Source organism: Capra hircus, chromosome 5 (genome assembly GCF_001704415.2).
Source record: "Capra hircus breed San Clemente chromosome 5, ASM170441v1, whole genome shotgun sequence".
NCBI lineage: Eukaryota > Metazoa > Chordata > Mammalia > Artiodactyla > Bovidae > Capra > Capra hircus.
The window spans coordinates 46,975,349-46,995,442 of NC_030812.1; the positions used below are offsets into that span (position 1 = coordinate 46,975,349).

The following is a 20,094-nucleotide window of genomic DNA, read 5'->3' on the forward strand; positions in this document are numbered from 1 at the left end:
TGCTTTTGAACTGTGGTGTTGGAGAAGACTCTTGAGAGTCCCTTGGACCGCAAGGAGGTCCAACCAGTCCATCCTAAAGGAAATCAGTCCTGAATATTCATTGAAAGGACTGATGTTGAAGCTGAAACTCCAGGACTTTGGCCACCTGATGCAAAGAACTGATTCGTTGGAAAAGATCCTGATGCTGGGAAAGATTGAGGGCAGAAGGGGACGACAGAGGATGAAATGTTTGGATGGCATCACCGACTCAATGGACATGGGTTTGGGTAAACTCCGGGAGTTGGTGATGGACAGGGAGACCTGGCGTGCTGCAGTCCATGGGGTCGCAAACAGTCGGACACGACTGAGCAACTGAAGGGAACTGAACTAACTGAACGTTCGAGGCGACCTCATCGATTGGTTGGGGCTTGGCTCGGGCGCGGCCGCTCGGCTAGTTGGGGCTGGATCGCTTCCTCAGGAAGTGGCCTGGAGGCCGTTGTGGTGGCGTCGTTAACTTAGCTCCGCGGGGGGCTTGGGGGGGTTGCTGTGCTGACATGGCGGACCTTGACCCCCGCTACCCCTGCTCCTCCATCGAGGATGACTTCAACTATGGCAGCTGCGTGGCCTCCGCCAGCGTGCACATCCGAATGGGTACGTCGCCGGGTCCCTCCCGGCCCGCCCTTGGCGGTCCCGCGGCGTCGCCGGCCTCTGGGGGCTGGTTTTCGGCTTCTGAGGCGAGCTTTCTTCGCGACCAGCCCCTGGGGATACCGCCGGTCTCTTGGGTTGAGAGGGCAGCCTTCCCTCCTCCTTCCGGCCCCTGGCTGGGAAGAAGAGCTTTCTCCCTCCGCATGGGCTCAGAGGCAGAGGCGAGGTGGTTCCCCAGCGGTACGCTAGAGACGTGAAACTGAGTCCATTCTATCGTCTTCAGTGGAGAAGGTTGAAAACCTCACTAGCTTGAATTTGGCATCTTTCAGTTAAGAGAAACTTGGGTTATTTTTTTCCGTGAAAGTAAGTTTATTATATGATCATTGTGACGTATCTCTGAAAGGAAAATGAAAGTGAAGTCGCTCAGTCTTGTCCGACTCTGTGATCCCATGGACTGTAGTCTACCAGGCTTCTCTGACCATGGGGATTTTCCAGGCAAGAGTACTGGAGTGGGTTGCCATTTCCTTCTCCAGGGGATCTTCCTGACCCAGGGATCGAACCCAGGTCTCCTGCATTGCAGGCTATGTTTTTGATATAAGGGCTGATTCTATGTCTTCGTCTGTCTTTGCAGTTTCTGTGTCCTGGTATGAGGCTGTGTTCGCCCATCTGGAAGCCCTGCATACCCCGTACTCTTGGGGTTTAATGGTGGCTTCCTCATGAAGGCGTGATTGATCATTACCTCCATTTTCAGCCCTTCTTTCTTCTCAGGAGAATAGGGTGTGGGGCTGAAAATTCTCAGCTTTAGATATATATTTGAAAGGAAAGTGAAAGTGAAGTCGCTCAGTCGTGTCCGAGTTTTTGCGACCCCATGGACTGTAGCCTAGAAAATTACAATCATGGCTCCTTTCTTGGTAACAACTCCCATCCAGGAATTCACCCAGTGTGATCTCAGTAGAACAAAAGACACACACACCTATCAAGAAATTACCAGGAAGGAACCCTGCGTCATGGTCATTGGACCTGTGACTAAGCTGACTGCATCTATAGTTTAAAATGGTATCTGGTCTGTCAAAAATTTTTACGAATTAAAAGGTAAACAGAAATGCCCCACCTCTATTTTTTAAGCAAATTAACCTGCTGATCTAACCAGTGTCTTAAGGGGAGCAACTGTGACTTCCAAAACTTATTTCCTCACTGCTTTTACATGAAGGAAAATGGGGTTGTTTTGAAAATGTAATACGTAGGTCTTCTGGAAAATACTTTTGGAATATTATATATTTAAATAGCCAAGGCTTATTGGTAGAAAACAACAAATTATGAAGCTACAGAAAAATGATGTGAGAATGAAAGCTGAGTACAGTCTCTACCTTGAGCACTTTTATAGTACCATTAAGTTAGTTTATATAATTAGTTGTTACAGATGTAATATACATAGTCTGTTAAACTAGTCTGTTTTAGCAGTCTACTATATTTGTATTTTTGAAACACTAAGACATACTGTTTTATACTCAGAAGCACAATGTTATGATTATTTTACATTTCTGCAACTTTGTATTTTTATTTAATGTATCATTGAAAAATAGCAGTACATATATTTATAGCTTTATCATATTATTTTTAACAGTGGTGATCATCTATAATATGTATGTTCCATAATTTATTTAATCATCCTTTCTTGATGGGTATTTAGATTGTTACTTTTCATTCTTTTTACTCCTTCAAATAGAGCTTTAGGGGCCATTCTTCCATACGGTTGTGAATTTCTCCTATTATTGTTCTATAAATTTTTAGCAGTGAAATTATAGGTCCAAAGAATATGTACATTTAAAATTTGATGTCGTCAGCTACCCAAAGAGACTGCACCTGTTGACTCTCCAGCAAACAATACATGAGGGTACCTTTTACTGCAGTCTTACCGGCACTGAGATCATCAAACTTCTTAGTATCTGGCAATATGGTAGATCAGGGATTAGCAAACACTTTCTCCAAAGAGCCAGATAGTCAATATTTTCAGCTTTGTGGAGTCATAATAAAGGACTCTGTGGCACAGTTACAAAATTCTGCTATTGTCATGCAAAATAAGCTATACATAGTCACTCAGTTGTGTCTGACTCTTTGCAACCCCATGGATTGTAGCTTGCCAGGCCCCTCTGTCCGTGGAGTTATCCAGGCAAGAAAAGAAGCTATAGAGGACACAGAAATGGCTGTGACTGTGCCCAGGAAAACTTTACTTATAAAATCAGGTGATGTGCTGGGTTTGGCCCTTAGCCATAGTTTACTGCCTCTTGTTGTGGGTAAAAAATGTAATCTTGTTTTAATCTACATTTTTTTAGCCAGGTTAGTGAAGGTGAACATTTTTCTTTTGTTTATACAACTTTATTGGGCTCCCTGCTGATATTAAGGATATAGCAGTAATCAGATAATATTTGAGTCCTCTAAATTTATTATTTGTGTGGAGTGGTAAGGGAGATAGACCCTAAAGAGTTAAGCAAATAAATAGACTACTAGCAGTGTTAAAGTCTCTGAAGAAAAGAAACAATGATGAAATAGACACTAGAGCCTAGAATAGTAGCTTAGTAGCTATTTTAGTTAAGGAATGGTCAAGGAAAGAACTTTTAAAGGAGATGGCAGTTGTGTTGTTGAGAAGGAGCTAGCTAGGTTGTATTCATTATCTGTTGGTTTATTAAAAATTATTCCAAATTTTAGAAGCTTAAAACAACAATTATTCACACAGTTTCTGAGAATCAGAAATCTGGGAGAGGTGTAGCTAAGTGGTTCTGGCTCAGGGTGTCATAGGAGAGTCCACTCAAGGTGTGGGCTGGGACTGCAGTCAGCTGAAGACTTGACAGGGTTGAAGATCTGCTTCCTGGAAATCCCACTCATGCGGATATTGATACAAGGTGTTAATTCCTTGCCATGTGACCTTCTCCATTGGCTGCTTGAGCATCATGGCGTGGTAGCTGACTTCTCAAGAGCATGCAACCCAGGAGAGATCATTAAGGAAGCTACCGTGTCTTTTATGACCTAGTTATGATAATCACGGGCTTCCCAGTTGGCTCAGTGGTAAAGAATCCATCTGCCAGTGCAGGAGATACAGGAGGTACAGGTTCAAGCCCTGGGTCCAAAAGGTCCTCTGGAGAAGGAAATGGCAACCCACTCCAGAATTCTTTTCTGAGAAAGCCCACGGACAGAGGAGCCTGGTGGGCAGCAGTCTATGGGGTCACAAAGAGGCGGACATGACTGAGCACGCATGCACATGTCATGTAGGGCCTGTAGGCCCCATAAAAACTTCAAAAATTTATTGGAAGCAGAAGGGAAACCATTAAAAGTATTTAAGCAGGGAGTCACATGATATGGATGACTTTACAAAAAGATAACTGTCAACAGCTGTGGGACTATAGGTGGGACCAGTGAAAGCATGCAGACCAATTAGAAGGCTACTGTAACAGTGCAGGTACTAGATCATAAGACTGACTGGAAATGTAGCAAAGGAGACCAAAGAGGTGGATGACTCTGCAAGTAGAAGGTACAGTAGTTGTTGATGGATTGGGAAAAGAGAGGGGAATCAGGTGACTCCTACATTTTTGGCTTGGGGAGAAATGAAAAGTTCATGTTTCAGCCTGTCAAGTTTGAGTAGAAAGGGGAGAAGTAGAAGTAGAAAGCAGAAAAGTAGAAAGGCAGAAATAGGACTCAAAAAAAAAAAAAAACAAACCCAAAAACAACAACTGAAAGATTGCAGTTTGACTTGTTTTCTTATCAGATCTTTTATTTTTTTCTGTGGGTGTGTATGTATATCTTTTGCCACTTTTTATATTAGTTATTCAAAATGGGTGTCAAATGTTACTTTTTGTAGGATTTGATTTAAGTTCTATTTTTAAAGAGTATAGAGGACTTCCCTGGGCATCCAGTGGTTGAAAGTCCATGTTGAAATGCAGAGGACTGCCGGGAGCCAGTGTGAGGATTCCCACCCGTGACAAGGTCATGAGGAAGGAAGCTGACATACGCAAGGCGTGCTCAGACTTCAGGGACCCCTCTGGAAATTCCTAAGCATGTACCCCAACAAAAATCTGCCGGCTTTTGTGCTCTGCTTTTCCACTCTTCTGACATTTTCTGGAAAAAGTCAATTCAGGGCTTTAGTCTTCTGCATTTGAAAGAGTGTTTGAATCCAAAAACCCTCTGATGGCTTTCTAGCCTGCCTGCAGGACTCGTACAGCTGCGCTTGTGATTGTTTGAGGCCTCCTGACCGCAGGAGGCACAGGAAGCTTAAAACATCCTAGGAATGTAGGGGCTTCCGAGGAGTCAAAACCTTCAGAATAGGACTGATTAAAGGTTTCATTTTTGGGGTCAATGCTTGCTGCCAAATTTTCATATCCTTTATTTTTAGATATAGTTGGTATATAGAAAAACAAGTAGTAGACCTGGTATTAGCAACATTAGATCTTTGAGTTAGTACCTTCTTTGTTATATCCCACTGCACCTTTGTTCTATAGAGATGTAACTTTAATGCTTTAAGGAGATGCAGATTAAAGAGAAACACTTCAGGGGAAACAAAATTAACATTCATTAAGGAAGAGAGCCAAAAAGTGTTAACAAGCCTCTTGGCCAAAAGATAATGTAAATCACCTGAGACCTTTTGTATACAAAATGATATACGGAAAGAATCTGGGTTGCGAACGCTACATAATTTTGTGTTATCCATTGATCTCCATGTTTTATCAAAAGTATAAAAGGCCTTCTGAACAATAAAGGAGGGGGCCAGGGGCCAGGGGCCAGTTTCTCGGACCAGTTTCTCGAACTAGTCTCTCGGCCTGGTTTCTTGGGACTCTGGCTCCCCCCATGTCTTTCTCTCTCTTTCTTCTCTCCCTTTCCTTCTCTCTGCTCTTTACTTTAACTTCAGGCTGAATCTCCACCTGGGGCGCGGAGGCTCGCCAGGTCTACTTACTTGCCCTGGCTGTTAAGACCCGCACGAAAGGGAGCTTAAGGCGAGGCACCCTTAGATATTCAAGCGGGCGCCGGTGGCCCAACGTAGATGGTGCAAATTCCTTGTCTGGAATTTTATTGGCCTTCCGCGTAAACCAAGCTATTCAGCCCTCTTCCTCCACTTAATCTTCTTACTATACTATAGTTTCTTAATCTAATCTTACATTAATAAACAAACAAGTCTTTCCACGCCAACACCGTCCACCCTTCGAATTCCCTGGATCCACCGGGGCTGGACCCTGGCAGAGGACAGCAGTTTGATCCTGATCCTGGAAGATCCCACATGCCGAGGAGCAGCTAAAGCCTCTGGGCCACAACTCTTGAGCCTGTGCCCTAGAGCCCAGGAGCCACAGCTCCTGAAGCCCGTGTGCCCTAGAGAGTGGCCACCGCAGTGAGAAGTCCATGCAACTAGAGAGTAGCCCCCACTCACTGCAAATAGAGAAAAGCCCTTGCAGCACTGTACACCCAGCACAACCAAAAAATAAACAGATAATCTTACATTTTAAAAAAGATGTAATGCGAGGGCCTTTAAGGATTAAATCTTTAGTATTTATGAACATTCTCTTATTCTTACAAAATATTATTTTACTACTTGATATTTGGCAGACATGCCATCAAAGCACTTCATCATTCCTTGAGGAATGAGGTCTTTAGTAGGAATTTTTTTCAAAGAGAACATTTATTGCCTGCATATTGTCATGAGAGTCAAGAGACAGTATCACATCTTTTGTTGGGTAAAAATCATTCCACAGTGGTGGTGTTGCCTAAGAACAGTGCTCTATGGAAATTATGTGGCTCCATTATTGTGTCAGAATAACACCTTTTCTCTGACTGGCAAAATTTACTTTTCATTAGTTCAATATAAGTTTATTTAAAAGCAAATAAAATTTAACGAGTATTTATTCTGTGCCAAGGGCTTCCCAGATGGCTCAGAGGTAAAGAATCTGCCTGCCAATGCAGGAGATGCATGAGATGTGAGTTTGATCCCTAGGTTGGGAAAATCCCCTGGAGAGGGAAATGGCAACCCACTCCAGTATTCTTGTTTGTAAAATCCCACAGACAGAGGGGCCTGGCAGGCTGTAGTCCACAGGGTCACAGAGAGTTGGACCAGAGTTAGCGATTAAATAGTATTCTGTGCCATCCCCTGGCAGAGTGCTGGGGACTCATGCTGAGTTGTGTCCTAAAATGGGAAGCTTAAAATGAATATTATTATCCTATTATTAGGGAGCTCTTGAGTCTTCATAGTCTAATAGTGAAGGACAAGTAGACATCACTATAAAATAAAGTGCTTAGAAGTCTGTTTAGGGTCCTTCAGGAATATGAGGAACTCTTTGTGACGCTATGGACTGTAGCCCACCAGCCTCCTCTGTCTGGCATTCTGCAGGCAAGAATACTGTAGTGGGTTGTCATGCCCTTCTGCAGGAGATTCCTGACTCAGGGATCAAACCCATGTCTCTTAATCTGCATTAGCAAGTGTGTCCTTTACCACTAGCGCCACCTGGGAAGTCTTCATGTATCAGAAGACTTCTATAAATATTTTTAGATCATTGCGCTTTGGAGTTGATTTATGGATGTTGGTAATAAAGTATGTTGAAAGTAAGAATTTCTTATATAGAAACTAGAGGCAAAGGTACTAGAAGTGAGAAATAAAAATAGGTGAGTGAAAGTAAGTTTATATATTATTTGCCTTTTATGGAGAAGTTTCATTTTAGGGAAACATTTGCACTGCTTGGAAATTAAAATTTCTTTTTAAATTTTATATCTAACCGTATGCTTTTTATTCCTGCTTTTCACTTTCAAGATAGCTTCATTATTTAAAACATGTTCTGGTTTTAATCCTTTGCTTTGTTGTATGTTGCACAAATATGGATTTGATGGTTTCGTTTTATTTTGATGGAAACATTTGTATTCTGGCCCATTAACTTAATTTTTTTAAGCTCATGCTTCCTGGAGTATAGTTAACAAAATTTTTTATTTTCCAGGAGGCTTTTTAAAGTTTTAGTTACAGTTGTGATATTTGGATTAAGATTAAGAAAGAACTTACATAGTAATTTAATGTGTCTAAGAAGAAACCTGATCTTACTATACTCTGATAAATGCTTAAGAAAATAGTCATGTGTAACTTTTTCCTCTTTCAGCCTTTCTAAGAAAAGTCTACAGCATCCTTTCTCTGCAAGTTCTCTTAACTACTGTGACATCGGCGATTTTTTTATACTTTGATTCTATACGGACATTTGTGCATGAAAGGTAAGGTAATCACCTGATTCTGAATCATTTTCAGCCACTGCATGTGACTCAAAGGGCATAAGATGAGCAAAGATAGTGTTTTTTTTTTTTTCTATTAAGAGGTTAGAATGTAAAAAAGATTAATTAACTCTTGTAAATAAATTTTTACAAGAAAAATAATCTACAATATGGTATTTACCACTAACCTTTTTAGCTTGGTTTCATAGAGTTAACCCCTCATTTCCATTAAGAATTTTTACTGAATGTAATTTTTTGTGTGTATCTTTATTAGACTTATGCCCTGTCCCCAAAGCCCAAGACAGTGCTTGAAAAGTTAAATTTACCTTAGTGTTAGTTCACAGCTAGGAAAATTTCACTGAAAACCTTTCAGAGGAGTTCCATATGGTTCTTCCCTAATTTGTTTAAGATTTGACCTCCAAAATAATTATTTCCATGGGTAAGAGTAATACAGACTTTATATTAAAGAAAAGGGAAAGTAAAGAATGAATATTTTCTTAGAAGTAGATAATTTCTATCTTCCCTTTACAAAAGGGGAATCTTGAACTATTAGTTTGCTATTTGGAGTAAATTCTGTAAGTTACAGCTATATAGTAAATGCCCTGAAAAAGTAGTTAGGTATAAAATTTGCTTATTATTTAATAGTTTTTCTTTTTTGAGTTTTAGTTTTTAAAAAAGGCAGTATGCTAATTGAAAAAATTATTCAATATAATAGAAATTCATGAAGTAAAAAGGTTACATTTTCCACATTCATTGTGGGAAAGATTCTTTGTCTTCCTGCTCCTTCCCATCTCACAGTCGCTCAAATTTTCCCCATGGAAAAATAATTTCTTTGGTCAGTTGGTTTAGGTCCTTCCAAATTTTTTTTTCCTATACTTTCATGAACACATAGAGAAATTTTATTATTAAATTGGATGTTATTTATGGTATTTTTTAAGTTGAGAATGCTTTTAATTCTTTGTCTTTCAGTCCTGCCTTAATTTTGGTGTTGACCCTTGGATCCTTGGGTTTGATTTTAGCCTTGACTGTAAACAGACATAAGCATCCCCTTAACCTATACCTGCTTTTTGGATTTGTAAGTACTTTGACAATGTGTTCCCTTAACATTTATTCCTGAATTTTAAATTTATTTATTTGAATGCATATATATATGTAACAATAGCAGAACCAAATTAATGAGTTTTTTAAAAAATCAAGGCATTACCTTTATGATAATTGTCTATCAGATAAAATCTAACTAGAGTAAGCAAATAAAGATGTAATTAAGGGGAAAGAAGCTTGAGGATGAAGCTCAGTATCCCTAACTCTTATTTAGGATATGAGTTCAGCTACTTTTGACATGGCTTAAACAAGACAGCTTATGTCTCTTTCATATGAAAATCTGAATGACTGTTTAGTGAAGTTGTAGGGGCCCAGACACTGCTATAGTTCAGACATTTCTAAAGTTGCATTGAATAAGATAGCTTACTACCATACCTGCATTCTATCTATTTAAAAAATGAAAAGAGAAAGGAGAGAGCGAACCTCTTTGCTTCTCAGAGTTATATTCTCTCTATTCATATTCTATTGACTAGAATATAGTCACACTATATTCTAGCTTTTAGATCTAGATTCTTGCAGATCTAGCTGCAAGGGAAGCTGAAAACGTAATGCTTAATCTGAATGGGTATATGTTTAGGCAAAATTCTGTTACCAAGAAAGAAAAAAAGAATATTGGGAGACAGTTTCAAGACTCTGCCACACCAAGTTCAGTTCAGTCACTCAGTCGTGTCCAACTCTTTGCGATCCCATGAATCGCAGCATGCCAGGCCTCCCTGTCCATCACCAACTCCCGGAGTTCAACCAAACTCAGTGTCGAGTCGGTGATGCCGTCCAGCCATCTCATCCTCTGTCGTCCCCTTCTCCTTCTGCCCCCAGTCCTTCCCAACATCAGGGTCTTTTCCAATGAGTCAACTCTTCGCATGAGGTGGCTAAAGCATTGGAGTTTCAGCCTCAGCATCAGTCCTTCCAGTGAACAGCCAGGACTGGTAGAACTGGACATGGAACGACAGACTGGTTCCAAATAGGAAAAGGAGTACGTCAAGGCTGTATCTTGTCACCCTGCTTATTTAACTTATATGCACAGTACATCATGAGAAACGCTGGGCTGGAAGCAACACAAGCTGGAATCAAGATTGCCAGGAGAAATATCAATAACCTCAGATGTGCAGATGACACCACCCTTATGGCAGAAAGTGAAGAGGAACTAAAAAGCCTCTTGATGAAAGTGAAAGTGGAGAGTGAAAAAGTTGGCTTAAAGCTCAACATTCAGAAAACTAAGATCATGGCATCCGGTCCCATCACTTCATGGGAAATAGATGGGGAAACAGTGGAAACAGTGGCAGACTATTTTTTTGGGCTCCAAAATCACTGCAGATGGTGATTGCAGCCATGAAATTAAAAGACGCTTACTCCTTAGAAGGAAAGTTACGACCAACATAGACAGCATATTGAAAAGCAGAGACATTACTTTACCGACTAAGGTCCGTCTAGTCAAGGCTATGGTTTTTCCATTGGTCATGTATGGATGTGAGAGTTGGACTGTGAAGAAAGCTGAGCGCCGAAGAATTGATGCTTTTGAATGGTGGTGTTGGAGAAGACTCTTGAGAGTCCATTGGACTGTAAGGAGATCCAGCCAGTCCATCCTAAAGGAGACCAGTCCTGCCACTCCAAAGTACAGTCTAAATATTATATTCTTTCCATGTTTTTTTGTGTGAGGTAGTGAGTTTTTTTACATATGCATGTGATTTGCAGTTTCAACTTTATTTACATTATAAAGAGTGAGAAAAATAGAATTTTCTGTATTACTTCTAGAATCTCCCTGTTAGAGATATGAAAAATCTAGTTGAGTTTAAGGAGTAATGGTATCACAATTGGAAAATGTTCTCATGGAAATACCCTGTTGTCCTATGGTTGGGGAACTAAGATACCACAAACTGTGCAGCACAGTCAAAAAAAGAAAAGAATCTAAATATTTTCATTTAATATATTGAGGTTTCATTTTTATTATGGTGGGCTTATTATATGTCCCATGTACTTTAAAAGGCTGCTCTGAAGCTAAAATGAGATCATGGGTATGAAATCACCTTGAATTCCTGGAAATCAGAACATGTACTTAACAGTATAAATTTTACATGCATCTATGTAATTTCAGTCTCTTTTCTTAGACACTGTTGGAATCTCTGACTGTGGCCTTCGTTGGTAAGCCATAATTGTGTTTCTGTATATTACAGTAACTTTTTAAAGTGGATAAATCTTTTGGGTAAAAAAGTGTTTGAGGCTAAAGCTTAACATTATGTAATGTCATATTAAAAAATGTGGAATAGAATGAAGAATTCCTAAAATATAAGCAAAAAGTAAATGTTTTTATAGTTTAGCTGAGTTTAGAGGAAGTTGAAAAGAATTAGGAAAACAGTAGGAACAGAGAACAATATTCATTTTGTTTATCCAACAAGACAACATCAGATACTTCCCCGGCAATCCAGTGGTTAATCACTCCGCCCTTCCACTGCAGAGGATATGGGTTCAATCCCTGGTCAGGGAACTAAAAATCTCACATGCTGCATAGCGCAGCCAAACATAAAAAAAGACAACTATAGCTAATCTTTTTCCTTGTTTAAAGGGATCCTAAAAGAACTAACATGTTTGGAACCATGCTCTTTCATCACAAGAGCTCAGTATCTCAAATTGCCTGCACTTAACTGTACCTTATTACATCCTCATATAGTCATTTCTCTTTTGTATTTTGTGTTAAATATATATAATATTTAAAAGGAAGTATCTGTTATAATTATTTGATGTACCCTATATAATAATATCTCAAGTAAAAAATTTTGTGATTAACAATAAAAATTCTGATTGTTTGAAAATTATTTATCTGGTTTGAAAATTATTTATCTGGGGTACCAAAAAAGATCAGAATTTACTGTTACTGTCAATAGCAGTAAATTGTGGTCCTTATTGTTAATGTATTTATCTCTTGTTAGTTTGTCATTACTGTTTTTAACTTTTTCATGCTAGGTTTTGTCTATATGTTTTTTGGTAATTCATCTCTTCTTTTTATGAAAGAATCAGAATATAAATAAATAATAACCACCAAACTAAATAGGGTTGAAATTTCTCAACATGGAAAGGAAGTATTATTAATACTCACTTATTATTAGTGTTATTATCTATTACTTACTACTATGTTATTAAGTCTATCTCTGTCCTCTCTGGCACCCACCATTTGTAAAGGATGTTGGAGAGAGATGGAATCCACCCGAACTTACACTGAAATTTCTGAGAAGCAGGAAAAGTGATTTCATGTTTTATCTTTTCTGCATTCATCTTCTTAACCCTGTATGGGATAAATAAAAGTCTAACTACTTAGGAACAGAAGGAACTTCGGTAATTTATCCCCCTCAAATTAAAAATTACTTAAATGGATTTGAGTTCAAAACACTCAATTACCTTTAAAGAGGTTACAATTCAGTATTCTGTAAAATATTGAGCAGTTTTATTACAATAGCTATAGTCAGTCTAGATGGTCATTCTAAAATTTCTGAAGTAAATTCGATATATATCCAGTAAACCCCAATAATGTACTCCAGGATAATGCAGACTTAGATATAAAGCAATTCGTGGTTGGTTTCTATTCCCTACAGTGCTGGTGAATGGCAGACAGCCCCAGACAGCCTCAATATTTTTCTTGCCTAGGATTTCCCAACTAGCCACAGGACCCAGAACCATCACTATTGATTGTTTAAGCCATAGTTGACAGTCACCACAAATGGTGATAAACTGTAGCTGGGATAGAAATGGGTGAAAATCATTTCACCATATTCCCTAAACTCCTAAACCAGCTAGCTGTGTATTGTCTTCTAGCCATTTCTTTAACTTCATAATGATGTGATCTTATGTGGTATATTTTGGAGCCTGCTTACTGCACTGTGGGTGTGGTTTTACTGTACAAGAGTTGAAGACTGAATAAGGAATCTTTTCATAATTGTTTTTATTGGCAAGTAGTATAGGACAAAATAAGGCATTTCTATTATATGACAGAAAAAAAAAGCTTTTATATTGTTTATATGTATTTTTAATCAGTGTTTTGTAATTTTACAGTTACCTTCTATGATGTGTATGTTGTCCTGCAAGCTTTCATACTGACTTGTGCAGTATTTCTTGGTTTGACTGTATATACTTTACAGTCTAAGAGAGATTTCAGCAAATTTGGAGCAGGGTAAGTGATATATTTATCATGGCTATGATAGATAGGTATCTTTAATACTACCTAGTTTTGAGAGAGGTGCTATACTGTTAGCTTTGGATACTTTAAAAATGGAGGTAATGAGAAGTCCTCCCTTCAGGTACTAGGGCCTTGCTCTCCTGAAGCATACATGATAGGAGATGGAAAGTAGCTTTGAGTTTTTTGCTTTGCCTCTATATTGAAAGGGAAGTGAATGCCCTGAAATTTAAGCTTTCTAGAGAGGCTATAGGCTTACATGCTTTATAAATGGTATGAAATTTACCTGAATTGTTTAGATCTTAACATTAACTGTTAGAAATGTTACCATCTACATCTTTGTGGCAAAAGCAAGGTAATTGTGACCTAGGTGCTAGAGAAGCCTGCATGAACTTTAAATCTTTTTGATCCTGTATCCTGTTTGACCTGTATCCTTCTTCAAACTAATATAAGGAATGACCCTTTTTATATTAGGATAATGGTACTGTGTTGCCCTCACCTTGGTAAGAATGCATAGAATCTTTCCTAAGCTCACAATGGCTTTCTTTTGGCATATAATCACCCAAACATTTTCTGTTCTTTTTTCCTGTTAAAGCATTAAAAATTAACAAGCAGTCTAGTCTTGTAAAACTTTCTTTCCTCCCTCTTTTTTCCTGGTACTCCAGATAGTGGAGATAGTGAAGGGACTGGGAGGTCTGGTGTGCTGCAGTCTATGGGGTCACAAGGAGTTGGACATGACTTAGCAATTGAACAACAACCAGATTATCAGAAGTCTCTACTGGGATAAAATATTAATTGGTCAGCCAATACTGACAATAGTGCAGGATACATAAACAGTTGTATTAGAATGGAGTTTAATTTAAGGAGAAGCTATATATATATATATATATATATATATGTGTGTGTGTGTGTATATATATATATGCACACACACATATATATATATAAAAATTTTTTTTTTGCTTCCTGTTTTGCATATGTGTTAGGTTCTGTTCTTCTAGGAAGCAATTAAGTTCTTTGGAAATTGTCTGAATCTTTTGAGGTTTGTTTTTAAGCTCTGTTAGCTGGATTCAGAACAGCTTTTAGTTTAGGGCTAATTTGGCCCCATTCTTGAGATAGTATCCTTCTGAGGATTACTCAAAGCCCCATGTCTCAGGTCTTTCCACTCTGGCTGGTGTGAATCAAAACTATTCCTGGCTTTAGTGTGTCTGAGGATTTTTCTGCCTGGTTCTCTCTGGTGGTTCTTTCTCCAGATTTTGGTACTTCCTCACAAATGTGCATTGATAAGTACTCAGCTAAAGACTGGAGGAGAACCCTCTGCATGCCACCAGAACTCTCTGTATAACTCTTTTTTTCTCTAGAACTTGGACCTTCAGAGTCTACCACTTTAGCTTCTCTCACCTCTGAATTCTCGTCTCTTCAACTCAAGGAAACCACAAAGCTGCATATGGATTCCTGTCCCTGCACTGTTGCCTGGGAACTCTAGCTGGGTCATTTGTAGAGCTCACCTCCTTTGTTTCCCTTATCTCAGGAGTCATTGTCCTGTGCTGCTTGTTGTTTGAAAACTGTTGTTTGGTATATTTGTCTCATTTTTATTTAAGGAGGGAGCATAAATTTGTTCAGTGTACTACTTGTGGCCTGAGGCAGCAGATGTATATTCAGGCTTCCAAGTCTCATAAGATAATAGGACTGACTTCCTAGATGTCCTTGTCATATAATTATATCTTACATATATAATATATAATTTTATTTTATATATAATGACTGATAACTCATAAAATTATAGCAGTGGCAAATTTATGTGCATAAATTAAGTTCTCTAATACATCAGAATAAAACAGTGTACATTGGGAACTCTAATGGACAATTTGTTATTTGGTTAAAGATGCAATTATGCTTCATTGGTAAATTTATATATTTTTAAGAAGTTTTATAGCTCTCTGAATTAAATGATATTTCTAATGATATTTTGCTTATGTCAATATTTTCTTTATATTCCAATTGAAAACTTTAAAAATCATACTCTTAATTAGTTTCATACACCATAAAAGCAAATGTTGAATAGATAGCTGTTCTTTCAATTTCTGGGTATTCTATAATATTCATTGTACATTTAGGAATTCTTACATTTCAGTGATTCTTTGCCAAATATCAGGATGGATTTATTTATTCAGAAAATGCTAAATGAGTTTACAAAGGTTTTTGGTTAGGAACAATATTCTAAATTATTAAAATTTTTGTTTTTATAGACTGTTTGCTGGTTTGTGGATTTTGTGTTTGTCAGGAACCTTGAGGGTAAGTTGTTTTAGAATGGTAACTTGAAATATAAATAATCTCAAAAAGCTATAAGAGACATGTTATGGTAGGACACTTGGTTATAATTATCTGAAACATTTGTATGTAGAATGATTTTTAAATGATATTTTAAAAATCAAGGTCTTATGTATTGGTTGAAAGAAAGATGAACAAATGAGTTAAATGAAATAGAAAGAGGTCCTCACTTGCAATTGCTAATCTTCAAGTGGCACATGTAATTCTGAGTAAGAAATAGATTTTAAATAATTTATGTTTGGAATGGTACTGTTCAAAGTCAGTAATTTAATAGAAAGGAGGATATTCATTGGTTCCTCCCTTCACCCATTCATCCAACACAAGTGGACCTGCCCTGCCTTTTTCTACTTTTAACATTTGTATTCAAAGTTGTACAGAATTATTAAGTATGTATGTAGAGTATAAGTAACTTAAGTATTCTTAATGCTGTTCTTTAAATACAAAACTATTACAGTAATCTCTTGCCTTTAGTTGTTTTTTTACAGTGAGACAGTGGAGTTGGTCTTGGCTGCTGGGGGAGCCCTTCTTTTCTGCGGATTCATCATCTATGACACACACTCACTGATGCACAGGCTGTCACCTGAAGAGTATGTATTAGCTGCCATCAACCTCTACTTGGATATCATCAATCTCTTCTTGCACCTGTTACGGGTTTTGGAAGCAGTTAATAAAAAGTGATTGAAAGCAGTATATAGAAACTGATTCATTAAGTAATAAAGTTTGAGATATAATTGTTAAATACTTTTAAGATCTTATTTGTATGCTGTGTATTATAAAGCATAAATCTCCTTTGACTAGATTTTAATCTTATTTAGAAAGGAAAAAGTATGAAAGATAAATTACAGGGAATTATTTAGTATTAAAATAAAATTATATTAAAATGTTAATTACATTTCATTACAGTATGATGCATTAAAAATTAAAAGTGTGCTTAAGTCAGGTATTTTGACATAAAAGTTAATGTTCTTAGTTTTTAAAGTACAGGTTTCATTTAAAAATTATAGCAGTATACCAGTGACCAATATACCTTTAGCAAATTCCTGACAGCATTCATTTGCTAGGGTGCCATAACAAAGTACCACCGATTGCATGGATTAAACAGAAATTTATTTTCTAAAGTTTTGGAGGTTGGAAGTGTGAGGTCAAGGTAGGGTTGATTTCTTCTGAGGTCTCTCTCTTGCCTGAATGATGGTCATCTCCATGTGTCTTTACATGGACTTCTCTCTGTACTTGTCTGTATTCAGATTTCCTCTTCTTGTAAGGATACCAGTCATATTGGACTAGGGCTCACCCTAATGACTTCATTTTACTCTAATGACCTCAATAAAGATTCTGTCTCCAAATACAGTCACATTCTGAGGTACCAGGAATTGGGACTTTGCACTGGTCGTAAATGTTTGCATTCACTAAAAAATCTGTTGAAACCTAATGCCCCCTGGGATGCTATGAGGAGGTAGGGCTTTTGGGATGTGCTTAGGTCATGAGGATGGAGTTCTCACAAGTGGGATTAGTGTTCTTTTTATAAGAGAGCCCACAGACACCCCTCACCCTTTTTGCTACATGAGCTAATGATGAAAAGACAGTCTATGAACCAGGAAGAGGACCTTTAAACTAGACACTGAATATGCCTGCACCTTGATCTTGGACTTCCCAGCCTTTAGAACTGTGAGAAGTAAATTTTTGTTGTTTATAAACCACCCAGTCTCTATAGTGTTTTGTTTTGGCTGCCCAAATAGATTAAGACAGACTTTATTATCTGAATTTTCAGTGGGTACAACTCAGCCTGTAACACTCACTAAGCATTGTTTCCCAGCTACTAAACTGAAATTAACTAGTAGTATATGGATACAGCCTTTGGTGAGTTTTAGATGTAAATTTGACTCCCATCACTATCAATTAATTATTGAATATCCAGTTGCATAATGCTATACTCAACATAGCATCGTAGGTAAGAGAATCTAGATTGGAATTCTTACTGTGTAATCAACTGGTGATTTGACCTTTGGCACGTTACTTATCCTTCCTTCCTTAGGTCTTTACCTCATCTTTATGATAGGAAAAACATCACCACCTTAATTGATTGTTGTAAGGATTAAGTGAGATGAGTATGTCATATAAACTAAGTGTTTATTAATGTCAGCTGCTGTTGTTATTGTCGGTCCAAAGGGAGAATGTACTGAATTGTGACTAAAGATAATAAATAAGCAAATGCAGATAATGACATTTTAAAAATGTAAAACAATACCGTTTTTATATTTTTTGTTGTTGTTGTCCGTTTTTATTGGAAGATAATTGTTTTACAATGTTGTGTTGGTTTCTATAACTATAACTATATATATATATATCCCCTCCCTCTTGAGCCTCCCTCCCACCCCTGTAGGTCATCACAGAGCACTGAGCTGAGCTCCCCGTGTTACACAGCAGCTTCCTACTAGCTATCTCTTTTACACATGGGAGTGTGTATGTCAGCACTACTCTCAATTCATCCCACCCTCTCTTTCCCCATTGTTTCCACAAGTGCATTCTCTATGTGTGCATCTTTATTCCTGCCCTGCTGATAGGTTCAGCAGTACCAGTACCATATAGATTGCATATATATGTATTAAAATATGATACTTGTTTTTCTGACTTACTTCACTCTGTAACAGTACCATTTTCTTCACTCTGTAACAAGGTCATCTTTTTTCTTTTTACCCAGCAAATCATTGTTTGGTTCAGGAATAACAGTTTTAACAACTGGTGTAGTTATATTTTGTAAAAACCACCATCAGTTCAGTTTAGTCGCTCAGCTGTGTCCAACTCTTTGTGACTCCATGAACTGCAGCACGCCAGGCCTCCCTGTCCATCACCAACTCTCGGAGTCTACCCAAACCCATGTCCATCAAGTCGGTGATGCCATCCAACCATCTCATCCTCTGTCGTCCCCATCTCCTGCCCTCAATCTTTCCCAGCATCAGGGTCTTTCAAATGAGTCAGCTCTTCACATCACGTGGCCAAAGTATTGGAATTTCAGCTTCAACATCAGTCCTTCCAATGAACACCCAGGACTGATCTCCTTTAGGATGGACTGGTTGGATCTCCTTGCGGTCCAAGGGACTCTCAAGAGTCTTTTCCAACACCACAGTTCAAAAGCATCAATTCTTCAGTGCTCAGCTTGCTTTATAGTCCAACTCTCACATCCATACATGACCACTGGGAAAACCATAGCCTTGACTAGACAGACCTTTGTTGGCAAAGTAAATTCTCTGCTTTTGAATATGCTATCTAGGTTGGTCATAACTTTCCTTCTAAGGAGTAAGTATCTTTTAATCATGGCTGCAATCACCATCTGCAATGATTTTGGAGCCCAGAAAAATAAAGTCAGCGATTGTTTCCACTGTTCCCCATCTATTTGCCATGAAGTGATGGGACCAGATGCCGTGATCTTAGTTTTCTGAATGATGAGTTTTAAGCCAACTTTTTCACTCTCCTCTTTCACTTTCATCAAGAGGCTCTTTAGTTCTTCACTTTCAGCATTAAGGGTGGTGTCATCTGCATATCTGAGGTTATTGATATTTCTCCCGGCAGTCTTGATTCCAGCTTGTGCTTCTTCCAGCCCCGCGTTTCTCAAGATGTACTCTGCATAGAAGTTAAATAAGCAGGGTGACAATATACAGCCTTGACGGACTCCTTTTCCTATTTGGAACCAGTCTGTTGTTCCATGTCCAGTTCTAACTGTTGCTTCCTGACCTGCATAGCAGTTTCTCAAGAGGCAGGTCAGGCGGTCTGGAATTCCCATCTCTCAGAATTTTCCACAGTTTATTGTGAACCATACAGTCAAAGGCTTTGGCATAGTCAATAAAGCAGAAATAGTTGTTTTTCTGGAACTCTCTTCACTTTTTCGATGATCCAGTGGATGTTGGCAATTTGATCTCTGGTTCCTCTGCCTTTTCTAAAACCAGCTTGAACATCTGGAAGGTCATGGTTCATGTATTGCTGAAGCCTGGCTTGGAGAATTTTAAGCATTACTTTACTAGCATGTGAGATGAGTGCAGTTGTGTGGTAGTTTGAGCATTCTTTGGCATTGCCTTTCTTTGGGATTGGAATGAACACTGACCTTTTCCAGTCCTGTGGCCACTGCTGAGTTTTCCAAATTTGCTGGCGTATTGAGTGCAGCACCTTCACAGCGTCATCTTTGAGGATTTGAAACAGCTCAACTGGAATTCCATCACCTCCACTAGCTTTGTTCGTAGTGATGCTTCCTAAAACCCACTTGACTTTACATTCCAGGATGTCTGGCTCTAGGTGAGTGATCACACCATCATGATTATCTTGGTCGTGAAGATCTTTTTTGTACAGTTCTGTGTATTCTTGCCACCTCTTAATATCTTCTGCTTCTGTTAGGTCCCTACCATTTCTGTCCTTTATTGAGCCCATCTTTGCATGAAATGTTCCCTTGGTATCTCTAGTTTTCTTGAAGAGATCTCTAGTCTTTCCCATTCTATTGTTTTCCTCTATTTCTTTGCATTGATCACTGAGGAAGGCTTTCTTATTTCTCCTTGCTATTCTTTGGCACTCTGCATTCAAATGGGTATATCTTTCCTTTTCTCCTTTGCTTTTCACTTCCCTTCTTTTCACGGCTACTTGTAAGGCCTCCTCAGATGGCCATTTTG

General features: G+C 38.4%; 1 protein-coding gene across 1 annotated transcript; it reads left to right on the forward strand.

The window, feature by feature from the left end:
* TMBIM4 (transmembrane BAX inhibitor motif containing 4) lies at window positions 425–17,655 on the forward strand. Its single transcript, XM_018047979.1, has 7 exons — window positions 425–630; window positions 7,743–7,851; window positions 8,818–8,923; window positions 11,055–11,088; window positions 12,991–13,108; window positions 15,361–15,406; window positions 15,914–17,655. The coding sequence occupies exons 1-7, from the start codon at window positions 534–536 to the stop codon at window positions 16,118–16,120; spliced, it is 717 nt and encodes a 238-aa protein (XP_017903468.1). The 5' UTR covers window positions 425–533; the 3' UTR covers window positions 16,121–17,655.

Bases quoted from the DNA above. Each gene is read 5' to 3' on its own strand.
- TMBIM4 (XM_018047979.1), top strand. From the start codon at position 534: ATGGCGGACCTTGACCCCCGCTACCCCTGCTCCTCCATCGAGGATGAC. The intron at 7,852-8,817 runs GTAAGGTAATCA...TTTGTCTTTCAG, and splicing joins CGGACATTTGTGCATGAAAG to TCCTGCCTTAATTTTGGTGT. The intron at 13,109-15,360 runs GTAAGTGATATA...TTGTTTTTATAG, and splicing joins TTCAGCAAATTTGGAGCAGG to ACTGTTTGCTGGTTTGTGGA.